Source organism: Melospiza georgiana, chromosome 19 (genome assembly GCF_028018845.1).
Source record: "Melospiza georgiana isolate bMelGeo1 chromosome 19, bMelGeo1.pri, whole genome shotgun sequence".
NCBI lineage: Eukaryota > Metazoa > Chordata > Aves > Passeriformes > Passerellidae > Melospiza > Melospiza georgiana.
The window spans coordinates 8,788,016-8,807,695 of NC_080448.1; the positions used below are offsets into that span (position 1 = coordinate 8,788,016).

A 19,680-nucleotide genomic window follows, 5' to 3' on the forward strand; every position below is an offset into this window, starting at 1 on the left:
GGCACATTGGGGTGGGAATGTGACTCTCTAAGGAGGTCAGGACTAGATAACTAGATCCTTCCATGGGGATTTTGGCTTCTGGAGCAGTGGGATAGGGCTGTTGGTTCCTACCCCAGCATCCCATGATGATGTAAAGGGTGAGGAATGCCATGTGTGCTGTGCACTGGCATTGATCCTCAGTAAATCCTAATCTTCTGTGCTGGTCAGGCTCCTGGGGAAGACAGGACAGCAAAAGGTGCTCAGTTTTGTGCCCTCCTGCCCTTGAAGGGTGAGAGACAGGAGGCAGGAATCCAGCCTGGTCTCTGTTTGACCTTTCCTTTGGGACAGCCCTGTCTGTTCCCACCCCAAAGGCACAGAGGGTGCTCTTTGCCCCACCAGTAAGGAGCAGTTTCCTCCCTTCTGTGTCAGCCCCTTTCCCTTCCATCCTTCAGAGCCAGTACCAGGGGAGTGGGAAGCTCTTGGGCAGAGGAGGAGCCTGCTGAGGGTTGTCCTGGGAGGGGAAAGGGGAGAGGGCTTCCATCCAGCTGCAGGGAGCTGGGGAGGTGTGGCTGGAGTGGTTGACCAGTGCTGTCCTTCCCTACCCAAGGGGAGCTCTCAGTCCCGTGTTGCCTATTAAGCATTTGCAATAGATGTAAATATTTACTTCTAATATACTCTTTGAAAGAACTGCAGAGCTCTGTGTGTGTGTGTGTGTGAGCTCTGTGCTGCTGGAGGGGCTGGGTGTGCTGCCTGCAGCTCTCCTGCTGCTCAGCCCAGGTGGCACCTCATCCTTGAGGCTCCTCTTGTGCAGCCCTGGGTGCAGGACAGGGCTCTGCTGCACAGCATTTGCTTTCCAAGGGGAAGGAGCCCCCAAAAGTGGTTGGAGAGCTCAGATCTGTGGGTGAGCTTGGGAGCCAGGAGTTCTACAAGGAATGGATGAGTGGAAGATGCTGCTGGTGCTCCCTGCTGGCCCTCAGTGCCTTCTCTCCCCCTGAGGACACGGGCAGGGGCAGAAGGATCAGCACCTGCGCTCCTGCATTCAGGGCAGCTCTGCTGGAGTTCTGCCCGTCCCCAGGGCTGTTCCTCTGTGTCCCAGCAGTGTGTGCATGCCCTGGGCACCGGGACCTGCTGCCCTGGCGAGCTCTGGAGCGTGCTGTGCCCCAGGGCAGGGAGCAGCTGCTCCTGGCTCAGCCCAGCCTGGCCCTCCGAGCTGCTGTGTGCAGCCACAGCCCCCTGGGCACCTCTGTTAAACCAGTGCCTCGCACTGCAGAGCTGGGGCTTTCAGCAGAGAAAATCCCCAAAGCAGACAGCCCTGTGGCAATAAACACCCAGCCCCGCATTTTCACTGAAGTTTATGAATAAAAGAGAATATTCTAGCATGGGGAGTGAATGCAAAGTGCAGCCACTTGCAAATTACTTCTGCTGGTGGGAGTTTTGGATCTTTAAGGATGTCTTGAAGCCCCAGCAGCCCCAAAAGCGTGTCCCCATCTCCAAAAGCACCAGAGGTTCACTCTTCTCCCCCAGAGAAATGTTTACCCGGATGCTGTGGGTCAATATTTGCCTGCCAAATTCTCAAACAGGGGGTGGTGCTGAAGGTCACTGCTGGGAAGGGGGGGCTGGACCAGAGCTCTGTGTGCCCCATGCAGAGCTGCTGGACAGGCTAAAGCAGCTGCCAGCTCCAACGTGGACATCAACAGCCTCAGGTAAGGGAGAAACCAAAGGATTTGACAGAAATGAGGGCTCCTGCAATGGCCCTCTGGGAGAGAGGGGTGAATTTGGCAGAGGGTTAAAGGATGGGGCAGCACCAGGGAGGAAAAGGGGGATTTGGGGTTTTTATTTGGGGTGTTTATTTGGGGTATTTGGGGCTACAGGATTTGGGGTGAAGGAAGGGGAAGAGTGAAATGGCCTCAAGTGGGATCTCAGCCCAGCAGTTCTGGGTGAAGTCAGGACTGCTTGGAGAGTGGAAAGCAGCCCCAGGAATTAAATGTGGGCACCATGCAGGGGGCAGGGCTTTGGCGTGGAGGTTTTTATGAGAAGGAGAAGGTATTTTATTTCTGTCAGAAAGGGGAAAAGTGGCCGGGTGAAGCGTTGGGTGGGGTTTTGCTGTGACCCTGGCAGCCCTGTCCCGGTCTGGAAATGGAGCAGGGATCGGGGAGAGGCGGGGTTTGCCAGCAAAAGGGAAAAAAAATGAGTGCTGGGAAGGGGAGGACTCCCCCTTGCAGGACACAATGCTGGGAAATTGCTCTGATATTGCACTTCATAGCTGCAAACTCCCTCCCAGACAGCACTTGCTGGGCACCCGCAGGTCAGTAGCCCTTCTCCCTGGGGCACGGCTGAGGATGCTGTGCCTGTATCCCGGTTGTTTCCATGGGGAAGGAGCAGAGAGGCTCTTGTCTCCTTCCAGCGGCACAGTGTGTGCAGCACTGATTAGGGAAACACCATTTGCAATGCAGAGAAACCAGGGCAGCAGGGTCAGACAGGCAGGATCCCAGCCCAGCCTGGCTGCGGGCCCCTGCTCCTCTCTGATTTCCCTGCCTTGGCACCAGAGTCCTGTGTTGTTCCTTTGCAGCTTTGTTCATCTCCCCGTTGCTTTCCACGAGCTCCCGTGCCAACCTGTTTGGCCAGGTTGATAATTCTCTCCCTGCAGAGCTGAACAGGCAGAGCTTGCAGCTGGAAATAACTCACTCCTCTCCCGGCTGGTCCTTGTGTTCCAGGAAAATGGGGTTCCTCTGGGGGCTGCTCTGCCTGGCTGCTCTGCACAGCCTCCCAAGGGTAAGTTCCTACTCCAGCAAAGAGCAAGGGAGGTCTGGTGGCTCCCATGGGGTAAATACCACCCAGAAAAGCCCTGGAAGGCAGATTGGTGGAGGAGGTTCACCAGCAAGGTTTCTAATCTTTTACCCAGCTCAAATAGTGGTGGATGTTCTTATTTTCATTCAATATTTATAATATTACATATATGTATTCAATATTTATAACATTACATATAATATAATATTTTGAATATTTATATATAATATTATAAATATTGAATATATAGTATTATTAAATAATATAATAATTATATATTAGAATATAATAATTATATAATAGAATAATTATATAAAATATGTATATATATATATTTCAATATTATATATAATATTTCAGTCTTCTATATAATATTTTCAATATTATTCATATTTCTGTAGAATGTTTTCTTTTGGAACTTGACCTCAAACTGTATTTGGTGACTGTGACCTGCAGGAGTTAACGGGAACTTTTTGAAAAGCAGGTTTTTCCTCCTCCCCCCACCCCCACTTTTAAATCTGGATCCCTGTCAGAACTGAGATTGCAAAACCCCACTGCTCACTCTCAAAAGGATCCATTATTTTGTGCCAGACTGGCCTGATCCATTTCTAAACAAATCCAGTGTTTGCAGTGTCTCCAGCTGCTCCTCACTTCCACCTCCCCATGGGTTTGAATCCCAAAATCCTGCCCATGTGGGGACTGCAGTGGGAGCAGGGAAAACAAACTCTGGAAATTCAGAGGGACCTGATTTGGGGGTTTTTTTTTGTTGATTTTTTCCCCCCACAGCTGGCACATGGCATCGAGCAGCACCGTCTGTTCCTGGACAAGGATGGGAAGCTGAGGGTAAGCACTGATGGGTTCCACCCAAGGAGGATGAAGTTTTGTTGTGGATTTGCAGTTTTTTGCTGAGAAGGGATAAGCCCAGGCAGTGCCAGTGCCATGGGAAAGTCCATTTTTCTGCAGGATTTACTCCCAGCTGCTGCCAATGCTGCGTTGGAAGCTCCACCCCAAATAACAGCAGAGTATGGAGTTAACATCAGCACGGCGTGTACAGGGGCTGGCAGGTGGACGATTTAATTTCTGATTGATAAGGAAAGGTGAGGGAAACCACCAGCTGTGAGGATGACAGGGAGGAAGGCCTGTAGCTGGTCCAGCCCATTGAGCCTGGGATGTTTCAGATCATGCAAATGTGAGGAGAGCAGTGGCAGTGCTAAAGGCTAAAGCTTAGAAGAGTGGAAAATGAGGGAATTTAGAGAGAAGGAGGATGGAACAGACCACACAGGTCAAGAAAACAGAGATGCCTGGAGGAGGAATTGAGCCAAACTGGATCAGGGCTGTGACAGCAGCAGAAGGGGTGAGCAGTGTGAGGCAGGTGGGCACTGCTAAAACGTGTGAGGGGAGGAGATGAAATCAAGGCTGAGCATGATGGCTCTGTAAATGCTGAAGGCACAGGACATGTGCTGAGCTGGTGGTGGGTCTTGCCCTCGAGCTTTCCTGAGAGCAAGTGGAGGAGGAACCACTGCCAGGCCCTCACTGGGTCCATTTTCACTCACTGGATCCAAGACCTCTTTTCCAAACCATTATCCTCAGGGTTAAAGGGAAACTGAAGCAAAACCACCACCAGAGCAGAGCAGTCCAGTTTCCTCAGCCCATTTGGGTGTGCAGTGACAGCCCATGAGGGTGTCACTGTGCTCTCTCCTTGTTTCTCCCCAGGATGTGAAAAGTGCTGGAATTGCACAGTCAGATATGCTGGGAGCCATCCCAGCCCTGCCAGAGGGAAAGATGGTAGAATTTAGTTATGACAGCTTCCAGGAGAAGGATGGAGCCATGTCAGCATTCCCCAGCACCCTGCCAGACTCGAGGCATGCCTGGAACTCAGAAGATGAAGCCGGGGCTGGGGGCTGTCGTGGGGAGAAATCACCTGGGGAAAATGCCTCTGCTGAAGAGGAGGGAGATAAAAGCTGTGAGATGACTTGGAAGACGAGCCAGAAGCTGGCAGATGGCTTGATGAGATTCAGCATTGATCTCCTGAGAGAGGTGGAGCTGGAGTCCAACAGAAGCAACGTGATCCTGTCCCCCCTGAGCATCGCCCTCGCCCTGTCCCACCTGGCTCTGGGTAATTCTCAGTGGCAAAGCCACCATTCCCTGCCCCAGCTCCTCTCCCAGAGCCATGAGCAACCAGATGCAAATGAAACACAGTCCCTTCCACTTATCCTTGCTCCTGCAGCTTTAATTAGCCATGATTACAATTGAAGCTGCCCTCTGAGGCTCCGGCTCTCAGATTTCTGCAGCCTCTTTTGTGAGGCACAGCGTGTCTCTAACAAGAGGCAGCCAGAGTAACATCCCTGTTTTCCACTCTGTGAGCATGAGACCTAACAGGAATTTGATTTTTAGGGGCAGCAAATCAGACAGAGAAGCGTTTGCTGGAGGTGATGCACCTGGAGTCAGTGCCCTGCCTCCACCAGATGCTGGGCACCCTTGGCAGGAGGCTCTCGGAGTCCACCCTGAGCCTGGGGTCACGTCTGTACCTGCAGAAAGGTGAGAGGAAGGGCTGGACTGGTGTAGGACAAACCTCCCAGTCACACAGAGTGATGGAAGCACCCTGCAGACATCAATTTCCCCCATTTCCTCCCCTTGGGGAGTGTCATAGCACACTGAGCAAAGCTTTCCCATCATTCCTCCCCTCTGCCAGGGTTTGAGGTGAAAGAGAAGTTCCTGGAGGATTCAGAGAAATTCTATGGAGCAAAGCCCAAGACCCTTTCTGGGATCAATCAGGACGACCTCGTGGCCATAAACAACTGGGTAAAGGATGTCACTCATGGAAAAATTCCCTCCTTCCTCCAGCAGCTCCCTCAGAACACAGTGATGCTCCTGCTCAATGCCATCTATTTCCACGGTGAGCTCCACAGCCCTTCCTCATTATTTTTTCAAGAGGAAATAGTCAGAACTCCAGTTTTCTGCAAGCCCTGTAGCTGAACAGCCTCTCCTCGCTTCCTGCTAGGCAATCTGCTTGTTCTTGTGCATCTGCTGCTCCTCTTGCTTAGATTTCTTTGCAGTAATAATTCCCAACTGCTTCACATGTGCTAAAAATGTTCCTTGACAGCAGAGCCAGGACACAGCAGGTGGGACCTGCGGCATCTTTGCCTCCTGGTTCAGGATCCCAGGCAGTGGCACATCCCTGCTCATCTCCTCGGTGATCTTAAAGGTCTTTTCCAACCCAAATGATGAACCAGGTCGTTTGCAGCTCTGCACACCCACCACAGAGCTCAGAGGCAGCTTCTGTGGATTCCTCTCTGACTGCAGCACAGTGGTCGGCCACATCTTCCTTTCTTAATTCCCCGAGAGCTGTGCACAGACCAAACACTTCCAGTGCAAATCTACAAAGGTTTTACCTTGGTCTTGGAGCAGTGTTTCCCCCTCTGCAGCACAGAGGCAATACTCCCCATTTTTCAAAGCACAAACATAGTTTCTTTTATCTCCATAGCCTTCAGTAGTCTCCCACGCTGAGGCATGAGGATTAATCCGTGTTCTTTTTGTTATTCCATAGTTTCTCTCTGGATGATAAGAGTTTCCTGCTGTTAGGACTCTTCCAGCCTTGGTACTGACTTCTCTTTGCTGTATTTTCATTTCCCTGGTCACTCCTGGCCTTGTTAGAGAACTCAAGATAGGAGGAGTGTCAGCTCAGCAGTTTCTGGTTTTCTACTCAAATTGAACTTCATCGCTCTCAAAACTTTTATTTTTTTTACAGGGTTTTGGAGGAATAAGTTTAATGCAAGCTTCACTGGGCCAGATGTGTTCCACCTTGACAATGAGTTTGTGGTCCCAGTTGAGATGATGAAAGCCCACCAGTACCCCCTGAGCTGGTTTACCCTGGAGTCCCAGGATATTCAGGTAGAGATCTCTCAGGAGTACAGCAAATTTTCACTGGAATTTCCTCTTGCTGTGGTATTATACTAACTGAAAGCATTCCCTCCAAAAAACCATTTTTTTTTAACAGGCATAGCACACAAAAATTTAATAATCATTCTTTGTCCTTGCTTCCAGCAAGAATGTTGAAACTTCACTTTTAATCTCTAGGAAAAACCACAAAGAGATATTCAGACTAACTGGGAAATAATAGAATTTTAAAGCCCTGAATTAAAGATAAATGAGGAAATATGGAAAGGAATCCCCTCAGACAATGTGCTGTTGGAATTTTTCAGAATCCAGAGTGGGGCAAGCTGTGGGCTTTCACTCTGCCATGTGCTCAACCTTTATCAGCCAGTGGCCAATACTAAAACCTAAAGCTGTTATCCCAACAAATTCTCCTCTGGAGAAATCAGATCCCTCCTTCTCACCAGGCTGTTTTCATCTGCCAGCAAGAGTGGCCCTGTAGACCAATTAGAAAATGACTAAATTAAAAGCATAACTTTGTGGATTTTCCTTCCTTTTCCCTGAATCCTTCTCTGGTTGGTTTCATTGCCAGGTGGCCAAGTTTCCCTTCAAGAGCAATGCGAGTTTTGTGGTCATTGTACCAAACCACAACACCAGGGACACCTCTCACGTGCTGGAGAACTTCCCTTACAAACAACTGTGCAGGCTCTTCCCCAGAGAGGTGCCCACCATGGTGAAGATCCCCAAAATGAAGTTGGACCTCAAGCTGGAACTCAACCAGGTTCTCAGCCAAATGGGTAAGGCCCCTGGCAGGGTTTGCACAGAACAAGATCAATCTGTTCACTGACACCCAAAGCTGCCATCCTTGTTTCTAAAGCTGTGCCTCACAGCTTGCTCCAGAGCTCCAAACCCTCCCAGCTCTCCTTCCTCTCCTCCTCCTTACTCCTTGCTTGCCTGGCATCAAATGTTTTGCTCCAACAAGATGATACTACAGAGAATTCACAGCTTCTCACAGCCTCTACGAGTTCTTCCTGTTGTAGCCAAGACCAGCTTCCCCCGTGCATCAATCTCAGTCTCTTTGTCATTTCATTCAGTGGACATGGAAATTGTCAACAGAGAAAATACAGATCCCAAAACCTGGAGCTGAAATTCCTGCCTTTCTGGATGACAATAATTTAAGAGTTCACTTTGTTTTGCAAAGAATTGCTTAAAAAAAATCTCTGTAGAAAAAATAATCTCTATAGAAAAAATAATCTCTATAGAAGTGTTTCCAGCCTAGCTAGAAGGAGTCTTCAGACTTGGTGCTGCTTTTTAAGGATGACTTCAAGTTCTTACACTACTATTCTTAAACAGGTGGAATTTTTGTTTCTCTTGTTTTTCCAGTCCTCCATGGTGGGCAGCACATGGAGCAACAGATCAGGGAATTGCTTTCTTCAGACAGATTTGAGAAAACTCAGAACTCACAGCACCGACTTGGTCTCATTTCTCTGCAGGCCTCCAGGAGCTGTTCACGAGCCCAAATCTCCAGAAGATCACAGAGGAGCCTCTCTTTGTGTCCAGTGTCCAGCACCAGGCCACCCTGGAGCTCAGAGAAGATGGGGTGGAGGCCTCTGCTGCCACCAGTGTGGTGCTGTCACGCTCGGTCTCTGCCTTCAGCCTCGACAGGCCCTTTGTCTTCATCATCTTTGAGGATGAAACAGGGATCCCACTTTTCATTGGCAGTGTCCAGAACCCCAACCCAGATGCTGCTCCCCAGATCCGAGAGTCACAGGACTCGGGTGAAGCCACAGATGCCAACAAGAACCGCGTGCCCAAATAACAGAGGGCACAGCTGAGTGTTCTGGGACTCCTGCCTGACCCTCTGGACCAGCTGGGAGAGGCCACAGGGGGGCAATTCCTTGCTGTTTTCCTTTCCAGATCCCTAGAGACCAGTCCTGGGATTTTTGAGTTTCTCCAGGCTGAGGCTCCCCTCTGTTGAACCTGAAAACCTTGTTCTGCCTGGATTTCCCTTCCAGGGCTCTCAGTCATGGAAGGGAGACTTTCTTGTCCCCAGACTGTTATTAGAGTCTTCATTAAGATCTTATTAGAGTCCCCTGTAGCCTGGAATCATCATTAGCATCTGGCAGCTTGGACATCAGCCAGGGCTGTCTGAGTGTGGCTCTTCCTTCCGCAGTTCTGGAACACGAATCCCTCCGTGTTCCTCTGAAACCATCTGTGCCCACCTAGACAGCGACCTCCAGAGCAACTGGACCAGAAACCAGTTGTCTTCCCTAGGATGAGTCACAACCTCTTCCAGGCATGGGCTCTTTTCAAAGATTCCCTTTTCCCACTCCTTGGCTGTTTGGATCTGATGTAGGAGGCTCTGCTGTAGGAAAAACCCTCCCTTTGGATCCTTCTTTCCAGCCTTTCTTCTAGAGGCTGGGTAATTTTCCCTCTCCAGCCCTTCTTCTAGAGGCTGGGTGATGTTAGATTTTTCAAGGCATGTTTTATAAAGTGTTTTTTAGTAATTTTTTTTGTTGGCAGAATAATAAAGAATAAAGCAGAATGTGTTTGCTGAAGGTGTTGCATTGAAAGACCCAACAGAGAAAAGGCACAGAAATTTATTAATTGTAAAGATTGGGAGGAAAAAAATCTGGGCATGACAGAAGAAAAGAAAAGAGGGGTTGTGGCAAAGGATCTGGTTTTTGCTACACCTTGTCACAGGGAACAGCAGGGGCTGTGAGGTGAAATGGCAAGTCTGTAAAGACTCTCCAAGGGCCAAGTCCAACAAATTTTGGGCATCTCCCCTGGCAAGTGTGCAGGGGATGGATGCTCTCTGGGTCAGAGCTGGCTTTGTGAGATGGCAGAATTCCCTGAATTAGGGCATGAGCTCAGTGGCACAGGGTCAGGAGGGTGTTTGGCCTGTGAGCAGCAATGCAGGGATAAGCAGGGATGGAACAGCCCTTAACCTTTCTCTTGGGTAAAACCTGACAAATGCTGGGATCTGCTCAGGGGGTCAAAGGTGCTGATCTGGCATCTGTTACCTGTGATTTGGATGGCTGGGACAGCTTCCAGGGAGAGAAGGAAAGATTTTGACACCTGCAGCTGAATGTCACTGCTTTCGTTTTGGCAAAAGACAATGTCCAGTTACAGCTTCCCTTTGGTCTGAGATGGGTCCTTGTTCCAGTGCAGCAGTGCCCTAAAAAAGCCCACGAGGCCCTGGCACAGATTGTCCAGGGAAGCTGCCCCATCCCTGGAAATGTCCAAGGACAGCTTGGAGCAACCTAGGATAATGGGAGGTGTTCCTGTCCATGGCAGGGGGGCTGAAACAAGATGATCTTAAAGGTTCCTTCCAAACTAACCCATTTTATGATTCTATCAAGGAATTTTGGGGTCTCTCCACCCAACCAAGCCATCCTACCACTTAAATTTCATGAATACTTCTGTACAAAACAACTCCTGTGCATAGTAATTTCTGCTTCCAAACTCTCTCAGCTGCTGGGTGGAAAGGATGGTGCTGTGCTCTTGCAGAGCAGCAGTTAAGGAGCCCAAGGGCCATCCTTCTGGCAGTGTTCTCCTCTCTTGGGAAGGCTGCCTTCCCTCAAAGGAAGGAGCAGAATGCTTCTGGGAGCCTCCGTCCCTGAATAGTCTGCACCATCTGCTGGCATAAGAGCAGGACTGACTCACTAACCATGAATTTAGGGGATGCAGGCAACTTTGGGCAATAAAAAAGTCCTGGCTCCAGCCTCCAATTATGCATTTCTTCCAGTCTAAAAGGGGAAGAACGGCCGAAGATAATGCCTACCCCTCTAACCAATGTCATGACACAAACCCTGCAGAAAGAGGCTGTAATTACAGAGCCCTGCAATTTTAACAAGTAAACCCACAAGAATTCAGCCTTTCTTACGAGAGGGCACAGCTCTGGCCCACAGGGAACATTTTAGCTTATTTATTTATACAGATTCATTCCTAGCATTCAGAAATACCATTCCATGCCTTAGGTAAGTCTTCTTTGGCTACTGTAGCCTCCCTGAATGCCACCCTGTTGCACTGCAACCGCTGCAAAATTTGAAGCTCAAGTTTTCCTCTTCACGCCTCTGCCCTCCAGCTCCTGCTTTTATAAAGTTTTTCCCCTTGTTCTCAGTTTCCTGAACAGCTTGGTTCTTATTTCCTATTTTCTGTCTTGCTGCCATCACTCCTCCTCCAAGCTATTCTTGTCAAACTATTAATTTCATCTTATTTGACAGTACAGCAGCCCTCCATGACTGTGCTTCGCTCAACAAATTATCAGTTACACCAACCATAAGACTCTTTTTCACTCCACTGACTTTCCAGAAGAGGCAGTTTGTAAAATGCAAAGTAATATTAATGTTTCTGCTCAGGAGTTTCCACTTTGCATTGCTAAAGCTTTCATTTTGACGGAGCTGTATTCTGAAAAGACATGACTAGCACAGGGTGTCTGCTCTATCCATCTGCACCACTGGCTCAGAATATCAAATAAGTCCCAGTTTCTTTCATATTAGATGTGTTTTTTTACTTACCTAGAGCAAATTCATATCAGCACTACTTCCACAGCAGAGGTGAACCCTGTCAGAGAGCACACAGAGACCAAACCAGAACAACAGCAAAATGTTTGTATTGATTTAATAAAACTGATTTTGTTAGATGAGTTTAATGCACCATTTCAGGAACACCCTTCACCTACAGGAATAAAGCTGGATTTCGTCTGTAATAACATTCTATGAAACTACCACTCTGATTTAAATGGTTTTAAAACCAAACCTGTATTTAAACAGATGGGTTTTCATTTGAAGATAGAGACAAGGCATAAAAACTTCTCTAGTGCTCCTTCCACAAAGGGCATTTTAACACCACAAACAAGGTATCACAAAGAGATGAAAACCACCAGAAAACATCTCCACAGCCAACACCCCCATTCCTGGGCTGAGAATGGAAGAATAACAAGTACAATTTTCTCCCTGCAGATGATTTTGCACAGAGCAAGCTGAGAAGCAGCTGAAAGCAGAAACCCCTCTGGTTAGGAGGGGTGGCCTTTGAAGCACTGACTAATCTCAGGGCACACCTGATCTGCTCTCCTGGCTTGCAAAGCCAGCAGGTAATGCAGCTCTGAGCCCATCCTTCCCCTTTGCTGAGGGACTGGGTGAGCTCAGTGCTCACGGGGAGGAGCTCCTCGGCACCTGCTGGCAACGAGCCCAGAGAGATGTCCCAGCCTGGGGGCCTTTGCAGCATTTCCAAACAGACAAACATCTGGATCTGGTCAGCTGCATCATGTACAGTGTCCTGCTCCTTCCAGTAACCATGGCTGAGATAAAAAAGGAACGGCAAGGGTCAAGCAAAACCCTCTGTTCCCTGGCTGTATTGCCCAGCTGGCCTTCAGGGGACCTTTCTTCCACTAATTTGGTTTGGGTTGGGCTTTTAACCTCAAATCTATTTTTATCTTTCATCTCCTGCAATATCTAGCTATAATGAGTTTTACAATTTAATACTTGTTTAAAAATACACTCCCTTGATTTAAATGTGCATGGGTGGGTGCTCCCCTTGAGCCTCCTGTGGAAAGTAATAATGGAACTCCTCTGTCCCTCTCCTTTCTCCATATCATTTATCATTCTGAAAGCTTCTACAAGATTCTCTTAATTCATCTTCTTTTTTTAACAAGTCCTTGGCTTTCCAGCCTCTTTCTTTTCAGCCAAAAACTTTAAGCCAGTTAATGATTTCTTGTTAACTATAACTATCACTGGATACAAGCAGTTCCCAGCATCTTAACTGCCTCAAACAACAGAATCCTGTTTCCACAGTCTCTCCATTAAACCTTGGACATAAATCTATAAATCCATTAAACACTGCTGCATTAACCATACCTCTGAGACAGAAGGAATTCCCTGATGTGACCTATGGCAGAACTGCAGGGATAAAAGACCTGCTCAAGCAGAGCAGGGAGTGTTTGCCTTTCCTACCTGTGCTTTACACCCACCAGGCTGCCCTTGGCACAGGTATTTGTTTTGGGGTGAAAAAAGGGATGAAAATTTTGGTGCAATTCAGGGCGAGGGGTGGCAGGGGCAGAAAATGGGAGCAGAGCACTTTAAGAGAGCCCTGGGAAGCCTGTAACCTGAAGCCTGCCGAAGGCTGGGCTGGGGGAAAGCAGCAAAAAGCAGAAGTGGCTGCACCAAACCCGCACTGTCCTCGCCTCGCAGCCGCTGGGAGCCCTGAGAGCAGCGGCCGAGAGGAGCCCCAGGTAAGGGAGAGCCCGGGGACAGCCCAGGGACAGCCCGGGGACAGCCAGGGACAGCCAGGGACAGCTCACCTGGGCCAGGGCAGCGGCTGAGGCTGGGCAGCTCTCAGAGCACCCGGGGAATGGGAAGAATGGTTCTCCTGCAGGTGGGATTGCCACCAAGAGACCTCAGCAAGGATGGGGAGCCACCAGCATGGGTGGCTGAGCCGTGCTGGGGAACTGGGGTGGGGTTTGTGCCTTTCAAGCAGCTGGGAATGTGTTCTTTGTCTGTGGTGGTGTGACAGTCAAATCCTCTGGCTGCAGGATGCTCCAGGAGCTGTGGAGCAAGCAGAGGGAGCAGCCTGAGCTCTGGGTCCTGTTTCACAGCACCTCTAAAGCCTGAAGTGTTTATAAATGATGTGAGAGACCTGTACCACTGTAGGTGGAAAGTAAAATATTTCCTTTGCACCTGCAGGCCTTCCCAAGTTGACAACTCCCAGACACAAAGTTCCTTCTCAGCGTATTTCTCAAGGTTTTCTTCCTGTGCTTTTTGATGCTCCTTCTCTTCTCCTTCAAGGCAGCCACAGATTTTAATATCATGCCTGAAACCATCCCACCTCCAATCCAACCAAATTCTTTTCTCTGCGTTTCTGGCCGTGTGCTAAGAGAAATACAAATAGAATCCAGATGTTCAGGCCAATTCAAACTCAAAAGGCTTTGTCTTTTTTAAATGGAAATTGCTTTTTGGCGAAGTCTGAGAAATATGAAGCTGGTGACAGTACTGGCAAAAACAATACGAATCTGCAAAACCAATCTCTGCTCTCATGCTCCCAGGAGCTCAGTGTAGCGGGAAGCAGAGGTTGTGTTGAGATTATTTTCTTTTTCTTCAGGGAAAAGGTTATGCTCCATGGAAAAGCTTCATCTCCGAGCTAGACTGGGCCAAAGCTCTTCCTCTCAGCATGCAGGAGTGCAGCTTGGCACAGCAGCCTCACAGAGCCCTTGCTTAACCTGTCAGACTGAGACTCATGCAGGACTTGTGGCATCTCTCTTCCAGCTGTAAATCTCTGCGAACGACAGGAGCAATCCCAGCACCACATCCACTATCACACCATCAGTAAATCCTCTTGATCCACGTCTTCTGCACCACAAACCTCACCCACTCTGCAGCTGGGATGGCAGCAGGTTGCAGGATGCAAGCGCAGGGTGGGGAAAGAGGGTACCACGTCTGTGTTACACTGGCTGAACACAGATGGGAGCTTAAAACCTCCCCTGTGATGCTTTTTTCTCCAAGGGAGAGCTGCCTGGAGAAGAAAAGGCAGGCAAGGGAAGCAGCAAAAACAGCAAACTGCCTCTCACTCTGCCTGAACGGGGTCTTGAGCTGGGGCTGTTGTGGCCACGTGTATTTCTAGCAGCAGGCGTGTTTTTCTTTGTAGCTGGGTTTAATCTGAAACACATGTTCTTCCTCTGATTTCTCCAGTTGCCTGGATGACAGGGGTTAGTTAAATACAACCCTCTTCCTTTAATTTCTGGGAATCTATCTAAACATTGCCTCAGACCAGCCTCGGTGGCGTCTGTTCTCGGGGGCAGGACCCTTCATAGCTCTGGTTTTACCCACAGCAAAGCCCTGGGTTGCTCAGTGCCCTTCTGGACCAGACAGATCTGTCTGGAAGGGCCACTCATCCCAGAACTGCAGTGGTGAGAAGTGGATTCCACACAAGCAACAGCTCTGGGGAGTTTGGTGCTTTTCTCCCACCTCCATTTAAAATGTTCAATGAGCCAAGCTCTGCCTTTCACTTCTCCAGGTTTCCTTATTGTCTTTTAAGAAAGCTCTTTTACTTCATCAGATTGCAAATAAGAAGCAAAGAATGGACACAGGTACATGTAGACACAAGAAAAAACAAACTGCTGCCTGAGGCAGGTAATTTGTATATCAAAGCAGTACCAGTCAGTGTTGCCTTCACCCCATTCAACAACATGGATTTGGTACCTTGTATAAATGAAATCTTTAATTTTTCTGAAGCCCAAGACTCAGAAGCAATGATTTGGTGCTTTTCTGGACCTTGGCACTCAGTAACTGCCAGCATCAGTGTGGTTTGGGCCACACACATCTGCTTTTGTGCTCAGGCACACCCACACCCTGTGCTTGCCCAATTTTAAAGTCACTGGGGCCAGTCTGGCTGGATAATTGCAACTAGAGAAGGAAACCTGGCTCAGATCAGGTGTGTGTTTCACAACTGGAAGGACAAGCAGCAGCATCTGTCCCTGCAGCTCCTGTCACAGCCAGGTACAGTGAATAGCTGTGGTAGAGATGGATTTACCTGATCGCTCAAACTCTCTCTGTCATATTCTTACTCTGTAGGTCCAGGCATGCAGGTTCCAGTGGTTCTCCTTTTCCTGGGTCTCCTAACTGTCCCAAGCAGGACCCAGAACTCAGCTACTGAGCAGGTGAGTGGGAGACAATGTGCAGAGAGCAAGGGGGAGAGGTGTGGAGCAGGTATTTTAATTTTAGAGATTCTTACCGAAGGATTAAGCACCACCCTCCTAAATTACTGGGATTTTATTTAGCAACATAATGAGACTAACTCCTGCTTTACCTGGATAAAACCACAGTAGTTACATCAGGGGATGACCAGGAGGCAGAATTTCAAACTCAGTGCTGCCTTTGGCATTAAAGTAACTATTCCTACACCCTCTGTAATATTAAGTCAATATTTCTGTGAGTCATTCAAGAATATCTGTAGTTGTTTGCCTATGAAGCATTTACCACACCTGCAAGCCTAACCAAAGCACTCCTTGGGCCTGCCAGAACTCTGCCACAGCTGATGGAGCCAACGCTGGTGAGGAGGAGGAAGATCCATTCTACAAGAGCCCTGTGAACAAGCTGGCAGCTGCAGTCTCCAACTTTGGCTACGACCTGTACCGCCAGCAGTCCGGGCGCACGGCCACGGCCAACGTGCTGCTGTCCCCCTTCAGCCTGGCCACTGCACTTTCTGCCCTCTCCCTTGGTGAGTGCCTTGCCCCATTTCCACGCACCCCCCCTCAGGTTTGGCAGCCCTTCCCTCACGTTTTCCTGCTCGTTTCAGGGGCTGGAGAACGAACTGAGGATGTGATTTCCCGCGCGCTCTTCTACGATCTGCTCAACAAGGCTGAGGTCCACGACACCTACAAGGAGCTCCTGGGCAGTGTGACTGGGCCTGAGAAGAGCATGAAAAGTGCCTCCCGCATCATCCTGGAGAAAAGTAAAAGTCCTCCTTGCCCTCTATAAAATTTTACCTAAAAAGCTGTCAGCAGCAGTTATTTTGGTGTGAGTGTATATATAAAAACACACGGCACTAACGGCTCTGGCTCTGGCATCCTGCTGAGCCAGGCTGCAGACAGGGCATGGAATGCTCCTGCTGCTCCAGGAAAAGCCTGGAAAGTTTGTGTGCACTTAAATAAAAGACCAGACATGCACACAAAGACATTGGTGACAGAACAGTTAACTCACAGAAGACCTAAAAGAAACTTGCTGATAATTTTGCCTTCACTCCAGGCTGTCTGGCAGGTGTTGCTGGCTTCCAGGAACCCACAGATCACGTTTTCTATTTGTGATAACACTCAGCCATATTCCTTTGTTTAATTCCTTGCAGAGCTATTTGAAATGTCTGCTTCTGGCATGCCATAAACATCTGCTGAGAATGCTAAGAGCTATCTTTTGGAACCTGCTGGTTCCAAGAATCCAGTAGGTTGAGTAAGCTGTACTCAGAAAGGAGGCTGGGGAAAGAAGAAAGGCTGATGTGGGAATGGCTGTGTCCAAGCCTTCAGTTCTTATCTCCTTTTTTCAGTTTTCAGAAGAAAGTTATCCCATGCTCCAGCATGGGTGGCTGTAGGATTTGGATCACTTTCCTTAATGTGCTTTCAGATATTCCTCTTCAAAGGAATTCGAGTTTCTGGAGACAAACAGGGCCAGATATTTTATGAGAGACCTGCTGCTGGGCTTTGGATTGCCACCTGCAGCCTGGAGATTGTTTGGATAAGGGAGCTAGCTGCAGCCATCCATGTTTTTATTCCCCAGGACTCAGGGCAAGGCCTGGATTTCACAGCCAGCTCGAGAAATCCTACAAGATGAGGCCGAGGGCACTGAGTGGCAACTCCCAGCTGGACCTGCAAGAAATCAACACCTGGGCCAGGCAGCAGACAAAGGGAAGGATCATGAGGTTCATGAAGGACATGCCCACAGATGTCAGCATTCTCCTTGCTGGGGCTGCTTTCTTCAAGGGTAAGAATGTTGGGTGCTGGGACACAGAAAAAGTGCATTAGGTGTTAGAGGAGATGTGAAGGAATGCTCTCACCTCCAATAAAGCAAACAGGCTGTCAAACAGAGAGTGTGAGAAGAAAGTGTTTGAGAATGTTTAGTAAAGAAGGACTACCTGAACAAAAATAGTCCTGAGGGAGGAATTATTACTCTTGGGAAGCTGAATCTTGACCTGTTTGCAGTAAGAATCAGAGGGGGAAGTTTAAGGTCACAGAACTCCATTCAGAGATGGGATATTGCCATTTAGGGAAAGAACAGCTTAGAGTGTTCTGAGCCTTCTTACCACTGTAGAAGGAACAATTTGATACTAGAGAGCTGTTCTTAAACATGCTGTAAGCCACTGTCCTGGAGAATTATTGCTTAGAGACAAGGAGCAAAATAAAGGGTGGGGAGAGAAGCACTTTATATCCATTGACACAACTGTTACCCTTTAAAATAGTTTTGTAATTACATAAGTAGACATCAACTTCCCACTGGCTACTCCACCCATACACTGGCTTGATTATTTATTTGCCATTTAGCCAATTCTCAGATGAAAAGGAGGGGCCAAGGATGGCAGTAAATCAGTAGCTCCAATCAGTCTATTTCTATCCCTGTTCTGCCTCAACTCCTTGAAGCACAAATGCTGTATATTAAAGCACAAGATTTTTCAGCCACAGGCATAAGCCTGGTTTCATATGCTGTTATTCCAGAAAAATCCTCCATTTTCTCTCTTATAAAACAGGGACATGGAAAACCAAGTTTGACACCAAGAAGACTGCCCTGAAGGACTTCCACCTGGATGAGGACAGGACTGTGAAGGTGTCCATGATGTCAGACCCCAAAGCCATCCTGAGATATGGTTTTGACTCAGAACTCAACTGCAAGGTCAGACAGCAAATATTGCCTAAGATCTCCTAAACCCACTGAGGAGCAGGTTCAGCTACACCTGCCTGTTAACCCATCCCAGCCTTGCTCCTCCCATCATTGCTACTTTTGCAATCCCTCTTTTGAAAGGCAGTGTGTTGACTCTTAGGATATCCTGCTTCTACCCAAACTATGTCACAAGCAATCCAAAATATAAATTATGCCCAGGTCCTACCAGCCTGTATTGCTTGACTTAAAGTTGGGCAAGAAGAGCAGGGCACACCTCTCAAAACTTTTCCATCTCTACCTCCTTCAACTAATCTTTCCTTGGAGCATGAGTTCAAAGGTGTTCAAGTGAGAATTCCCCAAAGCAATGCTGCAGGTGAGAGAGCACTTCCATAGCAGGAAGAGTGCAGCAAGGATGGATAAAAGCCTGGGGAAAAAAACAGAAGTGTCAGGAAGCATCATGTCAGATAAAAGCAAACAGGGAAAAAGATCAAATGGTCACTGGAAAGGTTGAGATTCCAGCCTGAGAATCAGGCCACTGCTTGGTACAGGATGGGTAAAACTTTATTATTGATGTGACCCTTTCTTACCTCTCTCTTATTTCTGTCCTTGCAGATTGCCCAGCTGCCCCTGACAGAGGGAATCAGTGCCATGTTCTTCCTGCCCACGAAGGTGACCCAGAACATGACTCTGATTGAGGAAAGCCTCACTTCTGAGTTTGTCCATGATGTGGACAAGGAGCTGAAGACAGTCCACGCTGTGCTGAGCCTGCCCAAACTAAAGCTGAACCACGAAGAGGCACTTGGCAGCACAATAAAGGAGACAAGTATGTGCATCACACCCCCCCTGCAGGGCTCAAAGCAGTGGTCAAGGTGCTCCCTGCTCTCAGATTATCAAGCTGGTGGGTTGTTAAATTATGGTTGTGGAGATTTCACCAGCAACCAAATCACCTTCACCCAGGATTTCTCAGCTTTTTATCACATCCCTCCACCAAGCTCATGCAGTGCTGCTGAGATTGTGGGTGAAGCTCAGTACAAGCAGATGGAAGCTGCTCCTCCCTGTTACCCCAAAAACCTCAGCCCAAGCAGCTCCCTGCCCTTGTGGATCACAGGAGCAGTGCTGCTCCCCCTGCTGCAATCCATGCCCCCAGCTAATGGAACTTTCTCTCTTTTCTCCAGGGCTCCAATCACTTTTCACATCACCTGATTTCTCCAAGATTTCTGCCAAACCTCTGAGATTATCCCATGTGCAACACAAGGCAATGCTGGAGCTTAGTGAGGATGGGGAAAGATCCACACCAAACCCTGGGGCCACTGCTGCTCGTCTGACCTTCCCCATAGAATACCACGTGGACAGACCCTTCCTTCTTGTACTGAGGGATGACACCACCGGAACCCTCCTCTTCATTGGCAAGATCCTGGATCCCAGGGGGGTTTAGATCCCTTCACAATAATCTGCAATGGTAAGGGTGATACTGGGAGGGATACTGGCTCCCTGCTCTGCTGCACAAAGACACAACTTGCAAATCTTACGCCTTCATGCTGCAATAAAAGAGCTTTTGCTATTAAACCTCAGCAAGCCCAAGTATTCTCCCTTGAAAGGTTATCTGCCTACACTCCCAGTTTCCCCAGAGGAGGAATGCAGTTCTGTGTTCTGAAAGCAAACATTATCTGGTGTATGCTGCACT

The 19,680-nt window shown here is 48.5% G+C and overlaps 2 protein-coding genes across 4 annotated transcripts; both read left to right on the forward strand.

Annotated features, from left to right (window-relative positions):
- Nucleotides 1-2,543: 2,543 nt before the first annotated feature.
- SERPINF2 (serpin family F member 2) lies at nt 2,544-9,184 on the forward strand. Its single transcript, XM_058037418.1, has 8 exons — nt 2,544-2,751; nt 3,553-3,609; nt 4,480-4,882; nt 5,161-5,304; nt 5,459-5,662; nt 6,515-6,657; nt 7,232-7,436; nt 8,133-9,184. Exons 1-8 carry the CDS (start codon nt 2,698-2,700, stop codon nt 8,456-8,458), a joined length of 1,536 nt encoding a protein of 511 aa, XP_057893401.1. The 5' UTR covers nt 2,544-2,697; the 3' UTR covers nt 8,459-9,184.
- Nucleotides 9,185-11,814: 2,630 nt separating this feature from the next.
- On the forward strand, nt 11,815-19,567 carry SERPINF1 (serpin family F member 1). 3 transcript variants are annotated; one of them, XM_058037578.1, is made up of 8 exons: nt 11,815-12,871; nt 15,207-15,292; nt 15,654-15,852; nt 15,931-16,086; nt 16,902-17,105; nt 17,866-18,008; nt 18,609-18,819; nt 19,172-19,567. In XM_058037578.1, the coding sequence occupies exons 2-8, from the start codon at nt 15,215-15,217 to the stop codon at nt 19,429-19,431; spliced, it is 1,251 nt and encodes a 416-aa protein (XP_057893561.1). In that variant the 5' UTR covers nt 11,815-12,871; nt 15,207-15,214; the 3' UTR covers nt 19,432-19,567. The 3 variants fall into 3 exon arrangements, with proteins under 3 accessions (XP_057893561.1, XP_057893559.1, XP_057893560.1); XM_058037576.1 differs by having other exon boundaries at nt 18,609-19,567; XM_058037577.1 differs by lacking the exon at nt 11,815-12,871 and having other exon boundaries at nt 12,967-15,292; nt 18,609-19,567.
- Nucleotides 19,568-19,680: the final 113 nt, after the last annotated feature.